At 40.5% G+C, this 24,667-nt stretch overlaps 1 protein-coding gene across 4 annotated transcripts in view; it reads right to left on the bottom strand.

The window, feature by feature from the left end:
- Positions 1-24,667, bottom strand: part of ARHGAP10 (Rho GTPase activating protein 10) — a 358,841-nt gene that overhangs the window by 178,792 nt on the left and 155,382 nt on the right. For all 4 annotated transcript variants that reach the window (XM_081544290.1, XM_081544292.1, XM_081544291.1 and 1 more), the window contains exons 9-10: positions 23,115-23,221; positions 20,190-20,284 (exon numbers count right to left, since the gene is read on the bottom strand). In XM_081544290.1, coding sequence (XP_081400416.1) covers positions 20,190-20,284; positions 23,115-23,221 — 202 coding nt within the window. The remainder of the gene's footprint in view (positions 1-20,189; positions 20,285-23,114; positions 23,222-24,667) is intronic.

The raw sequence follows: 24,667 nt of genomic DNA, 5'->3' as shown, positions 1-24,667 counted from the left end.
TTGGGAACTGAATTACAATGAAAACACATCCCACAAATATCAAAGTTTGTGGGATGCAAGCTAAAGTAGTTTTAGAAGGAAATTTAGAGTTAAATGTCTGTATTCAAAGTAAAACAGAAAAGTCATGCTTCCATCTTAAATGTTTAAAAGAAAAAGAAAATCCAAAGGAAGTAAAAATAGAAGCAAAAACCAATGAAATATTGACAATATGGGTCATCTGAAAAAATTAACAAATTAATAAATTTCTAGGCAAGACTTATTGAGAAAAAAATAAGTCTTCAGTACCAAGCATTAAAAACAAGGTATCATTATAGATCCTCTTTGAAAATACTGGATATTATGAAGAAGGTCATGCCAATCAAGTCAACAGCTTAAAGGAAATTAACAAATTCCTTGAAGAACAAATTATCAAAAATGACACACAAAAATAGGATATCTGAATATCACTTTACATACTAAATAAATTGAATCTGTAATTTTTAAACTTCTCACACACACACACACACACACACAAAAACAGACTAAGATGGCTTCACAGGTAAATTCTCCCAAACACTTAAGAAAGAAACCACACAGTCACTTTGAAGTAACAGATCCAGCTGGAAAACTCAACTCTTCTAAAGCCAGCATAACCCTGATGTCAAAATCAGACAGACACATTACCAAAAAAGAGCTCCCTGGTGGCTCAGACAGTAAAGAATCTGCCTGCAATGCAGCAGACCCAGGTTCAATCCCTGGGTCAGGAAGATCCCCTGGAGAAGGGAATGGCTACCCACCCCAGTATTCTCCCCTGGAGAATCCCATGGACAGAGGAGTCGGGGCAAGGGGGGCATGGCATGCTAAGTCCATAGGGTTGCGAAGAGTCAGACATGACTGAGCAACTAACACTTTTATTTTCCTTATCAACCAAATATTAGCATAAAAATTATTAGCAATATCCAAAGAAGTTAATACATCACTACTAAGTAGAGTTGATCTCAGAAATGCAAGGTTAGTTTAACTTAGAAAATTCAATGCAATTCACCTAACAGATTCGAGAAAAATATTTCATGATCATTTCAACAGATACCAACATTTTTTTCAAAAGTCAACATCTATTTATGATTAAAACTAGGAACAGACAAAAAAAATCTCAATATAAACAGCATCTATAGCCTTAAACCAAATTTCATCCTTTATGAATGCTTTTCCCTTTAAGATGAGAATAGGGCAAGATGCCCAATTATCACCACTTCCATTCAATATATTGTTGGAGGTCTTGGCAGTGCAAAAAGACAAGTAAAAGACATAAAAGGCATTCAGACTGGAAAGAAAGAAAGAAAGCTGTCTTTTTCACACATGATACTGTTGTATACAATAGAAAAATCCTTAAAGAAACTACAGGAAGCAACAGATCAACTCAGCAACATTATAGCGCACAAAAACCAACTGCATTTTTATATACTAATAGCATATTGGGAAAATAAAATGAAAAATAAAATACATTTAAAAATAGGACCCAGCAGCATAAAATACTTAGGGAAATTTAACAAAAGATATCCATGACCCAATATTAAAAACTATAAAACACTGCTGAAATTTAAGACTAAATAAATAGAAAGTCAGACTTGTGAATTATTATGGTTCCATATTGATAATGTTGGTCTGTAGGTTTTTTGATGAAGGATTCTGATAAAGGTTTAGTATCCAGAATACTTAAAATAATTCCTACAAATTTATACTGATTGCAACATTTATATGAAAGGATCTAGCATGGCAAAAACAAATTTGAAAAAGACCAGAGGAATCATACCACTTGGCTTCAAGACTTACTATAAAGCTACAGTAATAATGCTACTACAGAACTGGCAAAAAGGACAGACAAACCAAAGGAATAGACTAAGCAAGAAACTGATAAATTGAACTTCATCAAAATAAGAATGTTTTTCTCATCAAAGGACACTGTTAAAATGAAGAGGCAAACCATAGAGCCCAGAAAATATTCACATTAATATATTCACAGTATGGTTGATTAGTATCCAGAAAACTTAAAACCCTACAGTTCAATAACAAAAAGACCAACAACATATTTTACATGAAAAAAAAAAAAAGATTTTAATAGACACTTCACAATGTTAGAAATAAAAATGGCCAGAAAGCATATGGAACAGCATTCAATCAACGTCACTAGTCATGACCAGCTTAAAGGAAAAACACTAACATAATTCCAGAGAAACTGGAATTCTCATACATGCTGGTAGCAAGAAACTCTGTTTTCTTAAGTCATCCACACACACATACAGCCCACAGGCCCAGCAATGCCACTCAGAGATATCTATCCAAGAGACATGAAAACATGTGTCTACAAAAACCCTTGTATACAATTGTTCATTACAACTTTATTTACAAACCTAAAAAACTTTTCAATGATCCACACTCCAGTGTCCTTCAGCATGCATTTCCATGAATAAATTCAGATGAATGTCAATTCAGATTTCCATTTAAATATTGGAACCAGTACAAAATATAGCTTTCAGCATGCCATTATTAACAGTACCATCCTTAGGGTAAAAAAAATCTTACATTCTATGAAAAACACTGAAGCCTATATACAAGAAATGCTGCTTATAATTCTGCCCACTCCATCTTCTACCAATTCTACCAAAATTCTTTACAAGTTATTTCCTTTCCTCTTCTGTCTACCATGGTATCTGAGCAGAATTACGAAATGATGCACAATGTCTGAAATGGACACTGTGCTTTTATTCATTCCCTGCACTATAACCAATTATGCTGCCGTTACACTTTTTTTAATTGAAATGTACACCTCATAAATACATTCCTGTAAACATGTAAAGGAAAACAGTACAACTGCATTCAATTCCACCAACTCTTGGCGTTATCTTTTCAAATGCTTTAAAACAGGGCTTCTCAACAGAGTCCACACTGACAGGCTAGACCAGACAGTGCTTTCCTGGGCAGGGCTGCCCTGGGCTGGACATTTAGCATCACTACTGGTCTCCATTCACCAAACAGTAAAAGCAACAGCCTGTACCCCTACTGCCTTCCTCATGCCAACTGCAACAATCAAAATGTCCCCAGATATGAAGTCACTCACTGTTGAGAACCTCAGACTCCAAGGATTATCTTAACATGTTCTCCCAAGATTTCTATGATTCCTTTTATCTTGGGTCTCCTTTCCTCCGAGTTTCCAAACTGTGACCAAATCTTTAAGATTAAATTTAACAATCAATTTTTCTAGTACACACTTTCACAGACAGCCCTATTCCCTAATGCTTCTCAGCTCCCTAAGCACCTTGGACAGAGCTCTGAATTGCTTTTTGTTTGCAAACGCTCCCAGGCTGTGAGTTCCCTTAAGGTTAGGTCTTTTCTTAGTCTCTGGTTGTCCCTCCTATCCTCAGCGTCAAACACAGTCAAAGTCTGTTTAGTTGCCTGAGGGACACACACTAGAAAATACTTGCAAATATTATGCCAATTGATGTGCTACAGAAACATCTCTGTTATTATTATTCAGTCCAATGACATAGGCTTCTGGAAGCAGTATGTTCTTAACTCCCTCGTTTGAAGTGATGAAAGAGTATATTACCATGCACACAGATGCTAAATAAAGTCTCTGGTATAAATGCATACTGCTTCAGATACAGGGGCGATTTCATCTTATCATCATCATGAAAATATAAGTGGGTGAATTGTAAAAACAAGAAGTACCTTGCCTGCATCCTTTCAGGGGCAATACACTAGGAATAAGGCAACCATCAAACCATCAGATATCTATACCTGAAATGTTAGATTAATGAAAGCAAAACAGCAAGTGCTTTCTTTAAGTGGTGCCTGAACGCGATGTGGGGGAGAATGGCACAGAATGGTAATTATTCACCAAGCAAGGGTATGGGGTCACAGCACAATGGAGCATATGGCAACCATGCCAGTGAAAATGAAAAGAACGTTATATAACAAAATTGTGGGCGGAGGGAGGTGGTATTTCACCCTCCAGGAAGGAAAGCTGTCTCTCTTGATAGGCTACAGCTTGCCATGGGGGAGGTAACTAGACAAAATGCTCTTCTCCAACCTAAATTCAGTGATGTGACCATTTCACAGCGCATGATACTTGATGTGTGGCTGGGCATGAAGTAGTGAATGTTTATAGCCATTTAAAAGCCTGATTTTAGTTATAGTATTTATTTATTTTCAACATTGTTCCTTTTTAAGCTTTATTGAGATATAATTCACCGTAAGATTTACCTAGAGCATACAGTTTAATAGCTTTTAATACAGTCACAGAGGTGTACGACAATCATGAAAATCAATTTTAGAACATTTCATCACCACCTAAAAAAAAAAAAAACCCACACCCATTATCCATTAATCTTTATTTCCCTCCAAATACTCAGCGCTGGACAATGACTACTCTACTTTCTACCTATACAGATTTCCCTGTTCCAGATGTGTCATATAAATGGAATCATCCAGTATGCAGTCTTTCATGACTGGCTGGTTTCACTCAGTAGACTGCTTTCAAGGTTCATCCACATGGTAGTGGTTCGATATAATTTCACATCCACATAGTAGTGGTTCGATATAATTTCAAATCTTCTTGTTCATGACAAAAATAAAGTTTGTAAGAGTGAAGTTGGGAGATATACTGCTCTGGGAAAGATCCCTGGTGTAGAGTTGATTCACTTTGTTAAACAGCAGAAGCCAACACAACATTGTAAAGCAATTAACCTCCAATTAAAAATAAATTTAAATTAAAATAGATAACTAATAAGAACCTATTGTACATCACAGGGAACACTCACTACTCAATACTCTGTAATAACCTATATGGAAAAGAATCTTTTTAAAAAGTGGATATATGTAATACATGTATAACAGATTCATTTTGCTGTACAGAAGAAACTAACAAGAGTGCAAATCAATTATACTCCAATAAAAAAATTTTTCATTAAAAAAAAAAAAGTGTATCCAGAGGGCATCAACCACATCTGTGGATACCAAAAGCACTCAGTAGTTCAACTAGTGAAGGGCACTGCTGGGGGTTATCAGTAAGAACACATGAAGAAGGAACCGTGGAATGGTGGGGATTCGAACTCAATACGCCGTTTGTGAGGTCTGGGCAAGGCTACCCTCCACTGATCTAAGGAGCTCTCTGAAGACCTTGGGGCATTAACGCCTGCATTGGTGAAGGGGACTCTTCCCAGCAGAGGCAGAAACCTAACAGCAGCCCCACAGGGAAGATCCTGTCCACCCACACCAGTACCTTCATTCCCTAGCAACCAGGGACTTCCCACATCTGCTCTCAGCAGGTCAAGTCGTCTCCTTCCAAGGGCCAACTTGTAAAAAGGTACCCCCAACTACATTTATTCCCTTCATCTTCCCTTGCCTGGAATGATAGTTTAGTTAATCTGTCACTGGTTTGGATTATGTTATTTCTGTATTAACTTGCTAAGAGACAACATGTATGCAATTAGAGACAGTATATGTTAGGAGACATTATGCACCCTACATGCTACTGCCTTGTGAAATTATTCCCACAATGGACCTGTGTTAAACAAAATATAAGTGAAGGCAGTCTCAGGCTCTAAATTAAATTTGCCTAAAACCAAAACATAGCTCTTCATTTCTGTTTACTGTCAAACCACATTTTATCATATGGCTATACCACCTTTATCTATCAATCAGTTGATAGATATTTCCATCATTTCTACTTTTTGTCTATTATGAATAATGTTTCTATGAATATTCATGCGCAAGTTTTTAGGTAGACAATAGGTTTTCATTTCTCTTTTTTATATTGCTAGGAGTAGAATTTTCTGGGTCATGTAACTTTAATTTCTGAAACTACTGACAAAGAAGTTTCAAAACAGTTATTTGTTGTTGTTCTACAGTTCACTCAGTCATGCCTGACTCTTGGTGACCCCATGGACTGCAGCATACCAGGCTTCCCTGTCCTTCACCAACTCCCAGAGATTGCCCAAACTCAGGTCCACTGAGTTGGTGATGCCATCCAACCATCTCATCCTCGGTCGTCTCCTGTTCCTCCCGTCTTCAATCATTCCCAGCATCAAGGTCTTTTCCAATTAGTAGGCTCTTAGCATCAGGTGGCCAAAGTTTGGGATCTTTAGCTTTACCGTCAGTTCTTCCAATGAATACACAGGACTGATTTCCTTTAGGACTGACTGGTTTGATCTCCTTGGAGTCCAAGGGATTCTCAAGAGTCTTCTCCAGCACCACAGTTTGAAGGCCTCAGTTCTTCCAGGCTTAGCCTTTTGTATGGTTCAGCTCTAACATCCATACATGACAACTGGAAAAACCATAGCTTTGACTACACAGACCTTTGGAGGCAAAGTAATGTCTCTGTCTTTTAATAGGCTGTCTAGGTTAGTCATAGTTTTTCTTCCAAGGAGCAAGCGTCTTTTAATTTCATGGCTGCAGTGACCATCTGCAGTGATTTTGGAGCCCAAGAAAAGAAAGTCTGTCACTGTTTCCATTGCTTCCCCATCTATTTGCCATGATCTTCATTATTTGAGTATTGAGTTTTAAGCCAGCTTTTCATTCTCCTCTTTCACCTCAACAAGAGGCTCTTCAATTCCTCTTCTCTTTCTCCCCTAATGGTGGTGTCATCTCTATACATGATGTTATTGATATTTCTCCCGGCAATCTTGATGCCAGTTTGTGCTTCATCCAGTCCAGCATTTTGCCTGATGTACTCTACATATACGTTAAATAAGCAGGGTGACACTATACAGCCTTGACGTACTTCTTTCCCAATTCTGAACCAGTCCGTTGTTTCACATGCAGTTCTAACTGTTGCTTCTTGACCTGTATACAGGTTCTCAGGAGGCAGTTAAGGTAGTCTTGTATTCCCATCTCTTGAAGAATTTTCCACAGTTTATTGTGATCCACACAGTCAAAGGTTTTAGCATAGTCAATGAAGCAAATGTTTTTCTGGAATTCTCTAGCCTTTTCTATGATCCAACGGATGTTGGCAATACAATCTCGGGTTCCTCTGCCTTTTCTAAATCCAGCTTTTACATCAGGAAGTTCTCGGTTCACACACTGTTGAAGCCTAGCCTGAAGGATTGTGAGCATTACTTTGCTAGCATGTGAAATGAGTGCAATTGTGCGGTAGTTTGAACATTCTTTGGCATTGCCTTTCTTTGGGATTGAGATGAAAACTGACCTTCTCCAGACCTGTCGCCACTGCTGAGTTTTTCAGATTTGCTGGCATATTGAGTGCAGCACTTTCACAGCATCATCTTTTAGGATTTTAAATAGTTCAGCTGGAATTCCATCACCTCCACTAGCTTTGTTCACAATGATGCTTCCTAAGGCCCACTTGACTTCACACTGCAGAATGTCTGGCTCTAGGTGAGTGATCACACCATTTTGGTTATCCAGATCATTAAGATATTTTTGTATAGTTCTGTGTATTCTTGCCACCACTTTTCAGTACTTGTGCTTCTGTTAGGCCCATACCATTTCTGTCCTTTATTGTGCCTGCACTGAAAGATGAACTTCCCAGGTTGGTAGGTGTCCAATATGCTACTGGAGAAGAGTGTAGAAATAGCTCCAGAAGAAATGAAGAGGCTGAGCCAAAGTGGAAACAACACCCACCCAGTTGTGAATGTGTCTGGTGGTGAAAGTGAAGCCCGATGTTATTTAAAGAGCAATATTGCATAGGAACCTGGAATGTTAGGTCCATGAATCAAGGCAAATTGGAAGTGGTCAAACAGGAGATAGCAAGAGTGAACATCGACATTTCAGGAAACAGTGAACTAAAATGGGCAGGAAAGGGTGAATTTAATTCAGATGACCATTATATCTACTACTGTGGGCGAGAACCCCTTAGAAGAAATGGAATAGTCCTCATAGTCAACAAGAGAGTCCAAAATGCAGTACTTGGTTTCAATCTCAAAAACTACAGGATGATCTCTTTTCATTTCCAAGGCAAATCATTCAATATCACGGTAATCCAAGTCTATGCCCCAATCACTAATGCCAAAGAAGCCGAAGTTGAATGGTTCTATGAAGACTTACAACACCTTCTAGAAGTAGCACCAAAAAAAAAAAAGATGTCTTTTTTACAATAGGGGACTGGAATGCAAAAGCAGAAGTCAAGAGATACTTGGAGTAACAGGCAAGCTTGGCTTTGGTGTACAAAATGAAGCAGGGCAAAGGCTAACAGAGTTTTGCCAAGAGAATGCATTGGTCACAGCAAACACCCTCTTCCAACAACTCAAGAGACAACTCTACACATGGACATCACCAGATGGTCAATAAGAAAATCAGATTGATTATATTCTTTGCAGCCAAAGATGGAGAAGCTCTATACGGTCAGCAAAAAAAAAGACCAGGAGCTGACTGTGGCTCAGATTATGAACTCCTTATTACAAAATGCAGACTTAAATTGAAGAAAGTAGGGAAAACCACTAGGCCATTCAGGTATAACCTAAATCAAATCCCTTATAATTATACAGTGGAAGTGACAAAACAGCTATACCATTTCAAATTTCCACCATCAGTATGTAAGAGTTCCTATTTCTCCACATCCTCACCGATACTTGTTATTATTTGACTTTTCAATTATAGCTACCCTAGTGGGTGATATCTTATTGTGGTTTAGGTTTGCATTTCCCTAGTAGTTAATGATGTTAAGCATCTTTTTGATGTGCTTATTAATGAAAGTCATTCGGCAGTGTCCAATTGTGACCCCATGGACTATACAGTCCATGGAATTCTCCAGGTGAGAATACTGGAGTGAGTAGCCTTTCCCTTCTCCAGGGGATCTTCCCCACCCAGGGATCGAACCTCGGTCTCCCACATTGCAGGTGGATTCTTTACCAGCTGAGCCACAAGGGAAGCCCAATAATACCGGAATGGGCAGCCTATCCCTTCTCCAGCGGATCTTCCCAACCCAGGAATTGAACTGGGGTCTCCTGCATTGCGGGTGGATTCTTTACCAGCTGAGCTATCAGGCAAGCCCATGCTTATCAACCACCTGTACATTTTCTTTGAAGAAATGTCTCATTTAGAACTTTTACCCATTTTAATTGGGTTATTTGTATTTTATTATTGAGTTAGCAGTTCTTTATGTATTCTGGATACAAGTCTCTTATCACAGGAGATTTCAACTTCTAGGCTGTGGACCAGTACTCTTGCCAGATCAGCAGCAGCATAAGATTAGAAATAAAGTGCACAATAAATGTGATGTGTATGAATCATCCTGAAACCATCCCCACAATCTCCAGCTCACAGAAAAATTGTCTTCCACAAAACCAGTCCCTGGTGGGGACCACTGCCTTTACAGATATGTCATTTGCAAGAATTTTCTCCCATTCCATGGGTTGTCTTTTCACTTTGCTAATGTTGTTCTTAACATATGTGTTCTTAACTACCTCTTATCTAAAGGAGTTAAAGTAAGCTTTCAGTGATCAGAGGAAAGGAAAATGAACCACACACCTTCCTAACCACTGATAACCAAAGCAGTAACAGCAAGTTGGAAACCAACCCACCAGCTCTTCTCCCCTTCATTTTTAGCAAGAGATTTCCCAAGTATTAATATTAGAACAACACATGGATTGCTCTTTTTAAATAATGATTTTTCTTGTTTTCAGCAAATGCAATGTTAATCTTTTTCTTTTTCTTTGCTACACCACACAGCCTGTGGGATCTTAGCTCTCTGACCAGGGATCAAACTCACTCCCTTCGTTGCAAGGCAGATTCTTAACCACTGAACCACCATGGAAGTCCAGGACTGCTCTCTCTCGTTTCCAGACATTTCCTTGTCTCAGTACTTTCCAGCTTCCTCTGCAGCTAGATATAACCACACAACTCCATCAAGGCCAATGGTATCTGAGCAAAACCAGTGTGTGCTTCCTCTGGAAAGTGTTCCTACTACAAGAGACAAGGCTACATAGTATATGTGAGTCAGCATCTTTGCCCTCAGGTGACTAGCAAGGTAAATGCACAAGAGGGGGCATGTCTGACACCAAGAAGTGTATCAACTCTGACCTGGTCACCTTCAGGCTTACTAACAAAGAGAAGAAACTCATCTTCTACACTGTTTAATGTATTTTATTATATGTTGAGTTTTTCTGTTACATGAAATCTGATCTGAACTCATGTGACAGTGAAGTGCAGGCTCTTGATTTACATGTACACAGGTCAAATGCAAGGCCAGGCTCCATTCCGCAGTTTATGAAGTGTTTCCTATTGCCACAGAGTTAACTTGACTGCTTTTCCAACATAAAAAATGAAAAACTAGCAAAGACTGAAACCAGGAAAGAAGACAAGATAACTTTACATGAAACATGCAATCAGTGGTGAAATGCTGTACATGAAGGTCCACAAGAGAAATTCTGTACACACCCCATTAGAAACCTATCTGCAATACCCACACACTCCAAAATGGGTTAAGTGTATTTTCTTTCAGCAGAATGCAAACACAGACGCTCACAACGCTGCAGTGTGCACAGATGGAAAGGACAGTTCACTGACTGTTGCCTGATTGAATCTAATCCCAGTCCTGTCACTGCTAAGCAACAACTCAATTTCATTTAATCCAGCACAAATTTGGTGAATGCCCACCACATATAAAGCACTGCACTGGGTACTGCAGTTCATGAGATGAGATTCTTATCCTCAAGGAATTCATAATCTAATAGACAAGTAACAAATTACTTCTAATTCCCAATAGTCTGCCTGGCCGCGAATCAGGGAAAGAAACAAAATAAGAGCCAATCACATTCAAACTTTTTGCTAAATTATGCCTTAAATGTCCCCAGAATTAGGGTAGTGACTCTCTCTCCCTCCTTTCTGATTTTGTTCTAGAAGTACAAGACCAACAGCAACACACTGCCAGTAGTGGGTAGAAGGAAACTAAGGGTCCCACAAATACACTATCCACTGGTAACATCCAACCTGAACAGACTGAGGTTGTTCAGAAATGAGGAACAAACCAAAGACAACAGAGTTCTATAATACAACTGAAGAGTCATGTGATCCCAGAGACTCAAGGAGATATACACATGAAAGTCTTCCAAGCTAATCAAAAAGCTTTAGAGAAAAAGACTACAATGAGAATACAGTACTTAAAAAAAGATTTATATATTATTAGTATATATATGATAAGGTTGAATTATCATATCTATATAAAATGTTGCATCCATAAAGAGTATATACCTTGTTTCCCCCATGAATTCTTGGAAATTTTACAAAAACCAATCAATCGTTCCCACTCTGGCACTGTTTGAAATGCCTAGCACACACCCCAGAAGCAACTATAAAAATGGCTATAAAAACCTGGAGTTCACGAAGGAGATCCAGGTATAGATAATAAATTGGTAAGTTTTTACAGACATATAGATAGCACTCCAGTACTCTTGCCTGGAGAATCCCACGGACGGAGGAGCCTGGTAGGCTGCAGTCCATGGGGTCACTAAGGGTCGAACACAACTGAGCGACTTCACCTTCACTTTTCACTTTCATGCATTGGAGAAGGAAATGGCAACCCACTCCAGTGTTCTTGCCTGGAGAATCCCAGGGATGGGGGAGCCTGGTGGGCTGCCGTCTATGGAGTTACACAGAGTCGGACACAACTGAAGCGATTTAGCAGCAGATAGCATGTAAAGTCCTGAGGCTGGACAAGATGGTTAGAGAGAGGAGATCTAAAGATTGAGCTCCATGGAATCTAAAATATGACACAAGTGAACATATGTATGAAACAGAAATAGACTTGCTGAAATAGAGAACAAACCTGTGGTTGCCAAAGGGGAGGGAAGGATTGGGAGCTTGGGATTAGCAGATGTCATATATAGGATAGACAAAACAACAAGGTACTACTATATAGAACAGGGAATTATATTCGATATCCTGTGATAAACCAGAATGGAAAAAGGATATATACAAGCAACTCCTGCAGCTCAATTCCAGAAAAATAAACGACCCAATCAAAAGATGGGCCACAGAACTAAACAGACATTTCTCCAAAGACGACATACAGATGGCTAACAAACACATGAAAAGATGCTCAACATCACTCATTATCAGAGAAATGACAATCAAAACCACAATGAGGTACCATTTCACACCCGTCAGAATGGCTGCTATCCAAAAGTCTACAAGCAATAAATGCTGGAGAGGGTGTGGAGAAAAGGGAACCCTCTTACACTGTCGGTAGCAATGCAAACTAGTGCAGCCACTATGGAGAACAGTATGGAGATTCCTTAAAAAACTGGAAATAGAACTGCCATATGACCCAGCAATCCCACTGCTGGGCATACACACTGAGTAAACCAGAACTGAAAGAGACATGTGTACCCCAATGTTCATCACAGCACTGTTTATGATAGCCAGGACATGGAAGCAACCTAGATGCCCATCAGCAGATGAATGGATAAGGAAGCTGTGGTACATATACACAATGGAATATTACTCAGCCATTAAAAAGAATACATTTGAATCAGTTCTAATGAGGTGGATGAAACTGGAGCCTATTATACAGAGTGAAGTAAGCCAGAAAGGAAAACACCAATACAGTATATTAACGCACATATATGGAATTTAGAAAGATGGTAACAATAACCCTATACGTGAGACAGCAAAAGAGACACAGATGTATAGACAGTCTTTTGGACTCTGTGGGAGAGGGTGAGGGTGGGATGATTTGGGAGAATGGCATTGAAACATGTATATTATCATATATGAAATGGATCGCCAGTCCAGGTTCAATGCATGCGACAGGGTGCTCAGGGCTAGTGCCCTGGGATGACCCAGAGGGATGGGATGGGGAGGGAGATGGGAGGGGGGTTCAGGATGGGGGACACATGTACACCCAGGGCAGATTCATGTCAATGTATGGCAAAACCACTACAATATTGTAAAATAATTAGCCTCCAATTAAAATAAATAAATTTATTTTTTAAAAAAAGAATATATACAGATATGTGTACATGGGGCTTATATAAATATATAAGTTGCTGTTCAGTTGCTCAGTTGTGTCCAAATCTTTGAAACCCCATGGACTGCAGCACGCCAGGCTCCCCTGTCCTTCACCACCTCTTGGAGTTTGCTCAAACTCATGTCTACCCAGTCAGTGATGCCATCCAACTATCTTGTCCTCTGTCATTCCCTTTTCCTGCCTTCAATCTTTCCCAGCATCGGGGTCTTTTCCAATGAGTCAGCTCTTTGCATCAGGTGGCCGAAGTATTGGAGCTTCAGCATCAGTCCTTCCAATGAATATTCAGGATTGGTTTCCTTTAAGATTGACTGGTTTGATCTCCTTGCAGTCGACGGACTCTCACGAGTCTTCTCCAACACCACAGTTCAAAAGCATCAATTCTTCAGTGCTCAGCCTTCTTTACAGTCCAACTATCATATCCACATATGACTATCAGAGAAACCATAGCTTCAACTATATAGACTTTGTTGGTAAAGTAAAGTAATGTCACTGCTTTTTAATGCACTATCTAGGTTTGTCATAGCTTTTCTTCCAAGGAGCAAGCATCTTTTAATTTCATGGCTGCAGTCACTGTCCACAGTGATTTTGGTTTCCATTGTTTCCCCATCTATCTACCATGAAGTGATGGGATCAGATGCCATGATATTCCTTTTTTGAATGTTGAGTTTTAAGCCAGTCTTTTCACTCTCCTCTTTCACCCCATCAAGAGCCTCTTTTAATTCCGCTTCTCTTTATGCCATAAGGGTGGTGTCATCTGTGTATATATACTTGTGTGTGTGTGTGTGCGTGTGCGTGTGCGTGTGTGTGTGTACACCGTTATTTCTCCCTGCAATCTTGATTCCAGTTTGTGCTTCATCCAGCCTGGCATTTTGCATGATGTATTCTGCATATAAGTTAAATAAGCAGGGTGACAAAATACAGCCTTGATGTACTCCTTTCCCAATTTTGAACCAGTCTGTTGTTCCACATCTGGTTCTAACTGTTGCTTCTTTTTTTTTCTTTTAAATTAGTTTATTTATCTATGTTTTAACTTTACACTATTGTATTTGTTTTGCCATACATTGACATGAATCCACCATGGGTGTACATGTTTTCCTCTTCCAGAACCCCCCTCCCACCTCCCTCCCCATCCCATCCCTCTGGGTCATCCCAGTGCACCAGCTCCGAACACCCTGTATCATGCATCGAACCTGGACTGGTGATTCGTTTCTTGACCTGCATACAGGTTCTCAGGAGGTAGATAAGGTGGTCTGGTATTCCCATCTCTTTTAACAATTTTCCATAGTTTCTTGTGATGCACACAAAGGCTTTAGCATAGTCATGAAGCAGAAGTAGATGTTTTTCTGGAATTCTCTTGCTTTTTCTATGAAACAACAGATGTTGGCAATTTAATCTCTGGTTTCTCTGCCTTTTCTAAATCCAGCTTGCACATCTGGAAGTTCCCGGTTCACATACTGTTGAAGTCTAGCTTGGAGGATTGGAGGATTTTGAACAATACTTTGTTAGCATGTGAAATGAGTGCAATTGAGCGGTAGTTTGAACATTCTTTAGCACTGCCCTTCTTTGGGACTGGAATGAAAGCTGACCTTTTCCAGTCCTGTGGCCACTGCTGAGTTTTCCAAATTTGCTGGCATGTTGAGTGCAGCACTTTAACAGCATCATCTTTTAGGATTTTAAATAGCTCAATTGAAATTCCATCATCTCGACTTGCTTGGTTCGTACTGATGCTTCCTGAGGCCCACTTGACTTTGCACTCCAGAATGCCTGACTCTAGGTGAGTGATCACACTGTCATGGTTATCTGGGTCATGAAGATCTAGACAGATACAGATACATACGTACATATATATGGGGCTTCCCTAGTGGCTCAGATAGCAAAGAATTTGCCTACAATGTGGGAGGATCTGGGTTCGACCCCTAGGTCGGGAAAATCCCCTGGAGAAGGAAACGATAACCCACTCCAGGGAACTATATATATATATATATACACACACATATATATAGCTGAGTTACTTTGTTGTACAGCAGAAATTAACACAACACTGTAAATCAAATTTAATAATAATTGTAATAAATTTATGCTTCAATAAAAAAGAAAATTTTAAAGGGAAAAAAAAGTTCTGAGCTCCAGAGAACTCTAACAACAAGAAGTCCAGGAAAGGAGGAAATCTGGCAAAGGAATTTAAAAATGGAAAAGCCAGTGGGGTGGGAGAAAAAGCAAGCAGGTGTGATGTTATTGAGCCAAGTAGAGCAAGGGTATCACAGAGGAGAAGGTAAACGGCCACATCAGATGCTGCCACCAGGAAAGGACAGGAAGACTGAGAACTGACACTGGAGGCAGCACCCTGAGATCAGGATGACCTTCACAGAACACCGCAGTGGAGGGGTAGAGGCAAGGGCCCGACGAGAGAGGGCCCAGGTGAGAACAGGAGGAAGGAAACGGGAGCCCTGAGTGTACGGGAGCCCTGAATGTACGGGAGCCCTGAATGTATGGGAGCCCTGAATGTATGGGAGCCCTGAATATAAGCGTTTCTGAAAGAATTTCTGCTGTGTATGAGAAATAAAATGTGGGCAGCAGACAAAAGGGAAGACAGGGTTCTTTCACTGGTGATGGGGGTGGTATTTTTTTTTTAATAGGGATGAAATTAAGAGTGTTCCGGAGACTGAGGGGAGTCATCCAGTAGAAAGGGCAAAACAGGTGTCAATGAGAAAGAAAAAGAAGAACTGCTTGTGTGACATCCTGGAGAAGTAAAGAGGGAAGGCGAAGAGGGAACGGAAACAGCTGGACAGAGCTGGCCGCTGACAGTCCCCATGGCAGCAGAGGGCAGGCAGGGTACCTGGCACGCGTGAAGGAGCGGGCATCCACTCCAGTGGAAGAGCTCTTCAAATGAGTTCTAAGTTCACAGAGTTCACAGCAAAACAGGACACAAAATCATCAGGAAAGGGAGGCAGTCCCAGAAGCTTAGAGAGAGGAGAAGATATAAAATATCCATCAACCAGGAGAATGAAGGAACTAAGGAAATGGAAGATGATCTGTGGTCAGGATTAATGGCCTATGTGAGGCCAGCGGTCATGAATCTGAAGTGACCCCAGTGAACATGACTGAACACACCTTTCCAGGAAGAGAGAAGGCAGAGGTGAACTCTCCTTAATTTGGAGCTGTGCAAACAAGTCTAATCAAGGTAGAGAAGGGCAATGGAGTTGTGTGTAGTGAAAAGAGTGACTTTAACAAATGACAAATGCACACACTGAAATTCCATTCACACGTGGAAAGAAGGGAGGGTGTGAGGGGCAGAGAAAAGTAGGATCAGTTGATTGTAAGCTAAGGCTACTTACTAGCGAAGAGTAAGCAGAGAAGAATAGAAAGTAGTGTTGGAAGGAGGAAGCCTCGCAACTGAGATGACAGACGGGGTACCCCTCCTGGTGATAAGATCTAAGGAGTGAGCATGACAGGAAACAGCTGAGGGAAGGTGAGGCACAGAGGACTGAAGGAGAGGAGTCCAGGGAGAAAGCGGCAAAGTCCCGCACGAATTACCTGAAGTGCCACTGAAATTACCAAGGAAAGTATAAAAGGACGGGAACTGAGACACACCAATACAAGGAACTTGAAAAGTCTACATGTGGTTTCAAACACAGAAAAAAGTTAAGGCAAGTACAGACTGTAGAGAGAGATACTTGGAGGGTGAAACCATGTGAATGGATGGAGATGGGAAATAGCACTTTAAGCTGCAATGGCTGAAAATGGACAGGTTGCCCAAATTGAGGGAGGACCAGCCTGGTTCACCATGGTGACAGTCACAGGATGGAGAGTTGCAGGAGGTACAAGGTCAGCTCGAGTCCAACGCTGCCGAAGCTGCCGAGGGCTACACCCAAGTGGCTGCTACGTGTATCACTGAATGGCCCACAGCAAGCTAACCCAACAGGACCACAACTGAAGTCATCATCTGCCTCCATCCTTGTGCCTTCTGGTTCTCCCATCTTAGTAAACGCAACCACCTAGTTGCTCAAGCCAGAAACCTTCTCCTTCAACCTGGAATCTAACATCCATTGTTTCTGTAAATTTCTCTCTAAAAGTCTTCCTCTAACAGACACTCTGGCCTCCATTTCTGCCACCACCACACCAATCCATACCCCTTCCAACCACTCCTGCCATTTCTAAACTTTCTCTACTCTGCCACAGTGGGTTTTGAAAAATATGAACCTATCACTCAATGCCCTGCTTAAAACCATTTAATAAATTAAGCTCAAACCCTCAAGGTCAGGCCCTGACCCCCACTATCAGCCTCATCTCCATCCTCCCTGGTTCTCTGTTCCAGGGATGCTGGGTGTCCATCCCCAGGGGAACCTGAGATGGATCACGCTCTCTCTTGTCTCCAGAACTTCACATACATTAATCACTCTGCCTGGAATGTGTCTCAATCAATCCCAGCAGACTCCAAATACACCTTCAGTTATCATTATAGACGTTAGATCCTCTATGCCTCTCTTGAACCACATAAACTAGATTACCGGTCCATCTCCACCCAGTTCCAAGAAAGCAGCTCTGAGCATCAATGGAAGTAAATTAGAGATTTCTTCAAGAAGAAGACAGCTGAGAAGGTAAGGATCCAGGTCCCCACCACGTGTGCATGCTAAATCACTTTAGTCATGTCCGACTCTTTGTGATCCCATGGACTGCAGCCTGCCAGGCTCCTCTCTGTCCATGAGATTCTCCAGGCAAGAATACTGGCATGAGTTGCCATGCCCTCCTCCAAGGGACCTCCCCAATCCAGGGACTGAACCCACATCTCTTATGTCTCTTGCATTGGCAGGTGGATTCTTTACCACTAACGCCACCTAGGAAGCCCTCCAGGCCCCCTACCTCACTTTAATAAGGGAACTCTCTTTTTTTCTGATTTAAATATGCCTAAGTGTAAAGTTTTTATTTGAAAAGAAGACATCCCTATAGAGCAGTTTGAAAACCACTAAAATCAGTTCAGTTCAGTTCAGTTGCTCGGTCATGTCCGACCCTTTGTGACCCCATGAACCGCAGCATGCTAGGCCTCCCTGTCCATCCCCAACTCCTGGAGTTTACCCAAACTCATGTCCATTGAGTCAGTGATACCATCTAACCATCTCATCCTCTGTCATCCCCTTCTCTTTCTGCCTTCAATCTTTCCCAACATCAGAGTCTTTTCAAATGAGTCAGCTCTTCGCATCAGGTGGCCAAAATATTGGAGTTTCAGATTCAGCATCAGTCCTTCCAATGAACACCCAGGACTGATCTCCTTTAGGATGGACTGGTTGGATCTCCCTGCAGTCCAAGGGACTCTCAAGAGTTTTCTCCAACACCACAGTTCAAAAGCATCAATTCTTCTGAGCTCAGCTTCCTTTATAGTCCAACTCTCACATCCATACATGACCACTGGAAAAACCATAGCCTTGACTAGATAGACCTTTGTTGACAAAGTAATGTCTCTGCTTTAAAATAGATCACCTTTAACGTCTTCTCCAGTTCTGAGGGTCTCTGTACAAGATACCATCATTACGAAAGTAACTCCACAGTAACCACTCGTCAACCTTTGTGAGGGGTGGAAAGTACTGGGCTGGTCAAAAAGTTTGTTCAGGTTTTTCCGTAACATCTTGCAGAAAAACCCAAACTTTTTGGTCAATTCAATAGCTATCATTGTAATAAGGATCTCAGTGAAGAAGAGCATTTGGCATGATCAAGGTCTTAGAGAAAACACAGGACTGGGAAAAATTAACACAAATCACATTAAAACAATAAATGGAACTACTAGAATAACCCTTTCAAAGAAATGCAGATTAACCTCATTTGACACGTTTTCTGATAAGACATCATTGCTGACTCACCTCTGTCAACTAGTTCAGAGACAACACATTTACACAGTTACACTCTGATGCCTGCAGCAGAGCAGTTAAGAGCCCGGGCTCCAGAGAAACGCAACAGTTCAGATCTCAGCTCTTCCACTTACTAGCTACATGACCTTAGGAGAATCACATAAGGTCCATTTTTCATCATAAAATGAGAAGCATAATGTCTACCTGACAGAGCTGGGCTGAGCATAAAATGAGGCAAAGATGAGAAGAATTTAGAACACTGTCTGGTACCTACAGAAAACTCAGTCAATGCTTACAATGGGTGCATGCATACATATTTACACTCAAGCTGTATTATACAGCCCAAATCTCTTCTTAAAGTTTTTGAACTTATCCTTACTGGCTTGAAATTTAACCTCTTTTACAATGACATTCTCTTTTTTTACAGTCTTGGCAAAAGGCTTATTAAACCATTTGTCCTTTTCATTGTATTACCATATTATCATGGTGCATAAGCACACATCTTTATGTACCTGGTCTTCAACGCATTTATTGAATGAACCCCATAGACTCAGTTATATCATGTGATAGAAAAGGAAGCATTAATTATTTTTGTATTCTTGGGTCCTGATCTGAAATGAACTTGTGTTTAAAAAATTTCATATTGTAAACTTTCATTATACAAATATGATAAAAATATTATACAAATATCTCTCATTATCTAGAGACCATTGTTGCCCAAAACTAGGGCTGGCAAGAAACCTTCATACCATCAGTCCTTAAAAAAGAAATATTCTATGAGCACCATGATTCTCCTTAGTACTATGGAAGGATACAGAAATAAATGCCAGACAGGTAGTAATATTGACAAATAAGCTTTCTTTTTCTGTTTTTACTTCTTTTCCTCCAGCAAAGATTCTTTTCTAACTAAATAACTACACGTCATATCACAAGAAAAAAAGATAACTAGTCTTTGAATAAACAGAGTTTGCCTGTGCCCTTCTATTACCTTTTCATACATGGAAAATTCCCACACACAAAAATGAATACTACTGTGTATGAACAGCCACAACCACCTCTTTTTAGCTCTATCACCTACTTCCTCAAATTCACGCCTTACACTTTTAGTGCCAGAAAAGGAGGCTTGGATCAACAATGAAATGTCCCAAGGTCATTGTTTAAGTGACAACGCTAGTTAAAGTGGCTCCAAACTTCCGCCAAGACTAAGCTATCATTCCATAGCTAAACGCAGTGACCAACACAGAACAGCCCACAGTGAATACACAGCTTGGAAAAATAGAAAGATAACAGTCTCCCCGGCCACAGAAATCCAAGCTGCAATTAACTATTTTTTAAATCATTTTTTTAAATGATTCCTTCCATGAAGTCCAGTAATTCCAATAACTTACCGGTCAGCAGCTTCCACGTCAAAGCAAAACCTTCTGTCAATGGAGTCAGTATGTCTTCTGGTACATTCTTTCAAAAAGAAGATCTCTCCATCCCCCTGCAAAGAATCATTTTAAGCATTTTAAAAAACTACAGAGTTAAGTATCCTATACTTGATGGGGGGAGGGAGGCAAGGTTCAGATTTTAGGTTCCTCTATTCTATTCTCTTTTGAACCAGTTTATTTAGAACTGTAGCCATTTTTGTCACTGAGCTTTTCTTAAAATTTTTTAGACCCTGCTTCAATTACAGTAACATTAAACCAGACCTTATGAGTGCTAATTTTAAAAGGTAGATTAACAATATAGTTTCCACATGTCTGTATTTTTATTCTTATTGCCCTCTTGTTAAAAAAATGACAATGTGTTTGTATTTCACATTACATTATACCACATGAAACAGCCCACAGGTAACCATTCCTGACCTACAAAAACTTTAATTCCATAGGAATCTGCCTAAAAGTACACTAAGGACCTTGGATCAGCCATTGTGATCATCTAAAGCTAGAACAATTCCATTTATGTGTGTGTGTGTGCTCAGCTGTGCCCAAGTCTTTGCAACCTCATGGACTGTAGCCCACTAGGCTCCTCTGTCCATGGGATCATGCATGCATGGCAAGAATTCTGGAGTGGGTTGCCATTTCCTTCTCCAGGGGATCTCCACAACACATCTATGTGTTTTGCTGTTTCCAAAGTGAATCACCCTAAATTTACCTTTACTGAGCATTCAGTTAAACATGGTACCATTTTATCTCAGTTAACCACCCTCTCCAAAAGCTTTAAAAAGCAGCAGAAAACAGGAGACAGAAGTGATGCAAAAACAGGTTCTCAGTAAGAAACTGTAAGGAGTCCGAGAAACACTTCTGGAATATTTTAGTATTTTCTGGAATGTGAACATCTCTAATATTAAACCAGCATTCAGATGTAAAAACATGTGAAATATCACAGTCATCATATTTTTAATGTATTTATTCTTTGGAGCTAAAACAGAAAGATACCACTAAGCAGATGTGTCTTGGGACTTGAGTTGGCTCTGATAGGAAACGCACACTCCAACCTCAGGCTTAAGTTTGTCATTAAAGAGTATGGGGGGGAGGGGTGTTCAAGAGGGGGGGTTCGTATGTATATCTATGGCTGATTCATGTTGCTGTATGGCAGAAACCAACACAACATTGTAACGCAATTATCCTCCAATTAAATATAAAATTTTTAAAAACTGGAAAAAGTATACAGAGATACAGAAATTAATCTGCATTTATCCTTTCACTACAACTTATGATCATATCAGTGGTCCTCAGAGGTATAAAGTAATCACGAGCATCTGGTTAATGAGTTGTGCACACTTGATGATCATTCCTGGAGTTTGCTCTTTTATTAGATTTGATGCTTCACTTAACAACAAATTTTGCCTTCTCTGCGTCTGATATGTTCTTAACAAATTATTCCTGATTGTATCCATTAAACTTTAGTTACATTTGACAAAAATAAATGACTGTGATCTTTAAAAACACACACACACACAATAGCAACAAACCCATCCCCCTCCAGGGGAGACATCCTCGCTTCCTCTTCTTTACCACAGCCACGATTTTCCATGTCTGTTTCAATATCACAAAAATGTGTTTCTATTATAAGCAGCTTTAAATAGTTTTCAGGAAGATGCAAAGTATGTGTAAACAGAAGTGAACTTGGGTTAATTCTGTATTCACAGAGCAAATTTATGCCCATCCACCCGGAAAGCAATGAATTAACCTTAAAATGTGTCACCAGTTACAGTCAATGTTAGTGAGAGGGGCTCTGGGTTGACTATTATTGTTGCTAAGAGCTACAGCTTCTGCTTTAAAACAAAGACCACCTTTTCCACCCAGACAGCTCCTGTCGGCTTCTCACATACATTTCCTGTATCACGAGTTGCTATGGTGTTTATTTCTACAGCAGGTGTAAACTAAATGGTGAGTGTCTAAGTAAGAAGGTTAAAAAAGTCTAAATGAAAAGCAGTTAACTTCATTACAGATCATCTACTCTGTAATCTTTTCATTTATGTGAATTTATGTGTTCTTGCCTGGAGAATCCCAGGGACGGGGCTGCCTGGTGGGCTGCCGTCTATGGGGTCGCACAGAGTCAGACATGACTGAAGCGACTTAGCAGCAGCAGCAGCAGCATGTGTGCACGTGGCTCAGTCAATAAAGAATCTCTGAGAGACGTGGGTTCAATCACTGGGTTGGGAAGATCCCCTGGAGGAGGAAAATGACAACCCACTCCAGCATTGTTGCCTGGGAAATCCCACGGACAGAGGAGCCTAGAGGGCTACCCCCATGGCGGGGATAGCCAGAGCCGGACACAACCTAGCAACTAAACCACCACCACCACGTGTACACGTCAGGCCTCCCCCGTAAATCCTGAGCAGTCAGCCCACTGAGTCAGGAAAGCATGGTGAAGCTATTAGTTAGTACCTTCCAATAACAGGGACATCAAATAATTCTTTCTTTAAAAAAAAAAAAAAGGCTGGCCATAAAAAATCCATGCCAACAGGACATCCCTGGTGGTCCAGTAGCTAAGACTCCGTGTTTCCAACGCAGGGGGCCTGGGTTCAATCCCTGGTCAGGGAACTAGAGTCCACATGCTGAAAATAAGAGATCCGCATGCCAGGACTAAGAGCTGGTGCAGCCAAATAAATAAATATTTTTAAAATGTTTTTTTAAAACCACATGCCAACAATTCAGAAAACACAGGAATTATTTTCTGGCCAATTTTATTTAGAAAAAAAACAATTTTTTCATTCTAAAAACAAAACGGAAGGCATTTATCATTAGTGAATGGAAACACTACTAAAATGATGCCCTCAAAGACCACCTCACAGACAGTACAAAGTACAAAAAGCAAACACTTACAAGTTTCCCCCCAGATCTGTGCTCAAACGGGATCATGGTGAACTTCTTGGCCGCTTTCCGATACATGCAGTAGTGTTTGACCCAGCTGGAACCAAATGGAGGAGGCCCTTCAACAAGAAACAGAACTTTACATGTTTCCTTATAAACAAACAGATATGCAGAACTCCATATTGCTAAAGAGAAAAAACCCAAGAAATGGCAACTAATACAGCTCAAGGAAACAAATCAGCAACACAAGTAATCTAAGACAAGGGAAAAACTAGGGGAAATAAGAGGGCTCATAGAGACAGTTTGAGAAAAGGTCCTAACAATTCTCAGCAAGAAATAATTTAAAGACATATTTTTCACATAATCTGCTAGACTATTATCTCATACATGAAAATCTCCTAATTGTAAACTATACTTTTTGTTTGTGTCTATGTATGAATGGCACCCCACTCCAGTACTCTTGCCTGGAAAATCCCATGGACAGAGGAGCCTGATAGGCTGCAGCCCATGGGGTCGCTAGGAGTCAGACACGACTGAGCGACTTCACTTTTACTTTTCCCTTTCATGCACTGGAAAAGGAAATGGCAACCCACTCCAGTATTCTTGCCTGGAGAATCCTAGGGACGGCAGAGCCTGGTGGGCTGCCGTCTGTGGGGTCACACAGAGTCGGACACGACTGAAGTGACTTAGCAGCATGAATAGCTCATGAGAATTTCAAGAATTCCACCAAGATATATGTGATGGTCTTGGATTCAATTCTGGCCTCTCAAAATAATAGAACTGTAGAGTCACAGTGCAGAAAAGCATGTAGACTATAAATCTATCTAGTGTTTCAAGCCCACTAAAGCACCTTGTAAGCAGCTCTGACCAACGACGTCAAAGCTAAACTTTAAAATGAAGTATGAGACTTCCCTGATGGTCCGTCAGTTAAGAATCTGCCTGCGAATGCAGAGGACAAGAGTTTGACCCCTGGTCTGGGAACGAAGATCCCACAGGCCTCAAAGCAACTAAGTCCATGTGCTGTAACCGAAGCCCGTGTACCACCCCTAGAGAGCAGACCCCACTCACCATAATTAGAGGAAGCTCGCTCGCAGCAACAAAGACCCAGAGCAGCCAAAAGTAAAAATAAATTTAAATGAAGTATGAAGAACATAAGAGTGAGCTGTCCACATATGCACCGGAACATTTTTGGAACCACTTTTTACCTCTTGCTTAGTCAGTATTACAACCATCAGAGCTCTTAAAAGAAAATGATCCCAAGCCGGGAGACCTAGAACGGTCCCATCACAGCAAAGGAAAAGCGAGGTCCCATCCAGTCTGATAATTTTTTCTTTTATCAAGAAAGGGCATTAAAGTTTAAAAAAGTCAACACATATTATCAACATCATCACATCTGAAAACAAATAAAGCCTAAAAATACAGGGTTTTTTTCATACCTAAAAATCAAAAAGAACAAACTTAGGAGGGGGGAAAAGGACTCACTTAAAAGAAACGCATTTAGCTTTAGGAAAAATGAATTACATCACCTTGGGTGGAGGGGAGATGAAAGGCGTTACTAGATCACA

The sequence above is a fragment of the Giraffa tippelskirchi genome, chromosome 11 (assembly GCF_054371585.1).
Source record: "Giraffa tippelskirchi isolate mGirTip1 chromosome 11, T2T-mGirTip1v1.2.pri, whole genome shotgun sequence".
NCBI lineage: Eukaryota > Metazoa > Chordata > Mammalia > Artiodactyla > Giraffidae > Giraffa > Giraffa tippelskirchi.
The sequence above is the reverse complement of the archived record's forward strand: the minus strand, read 5'-3'. Positions and strand labels throughout refer to the sequence as shown.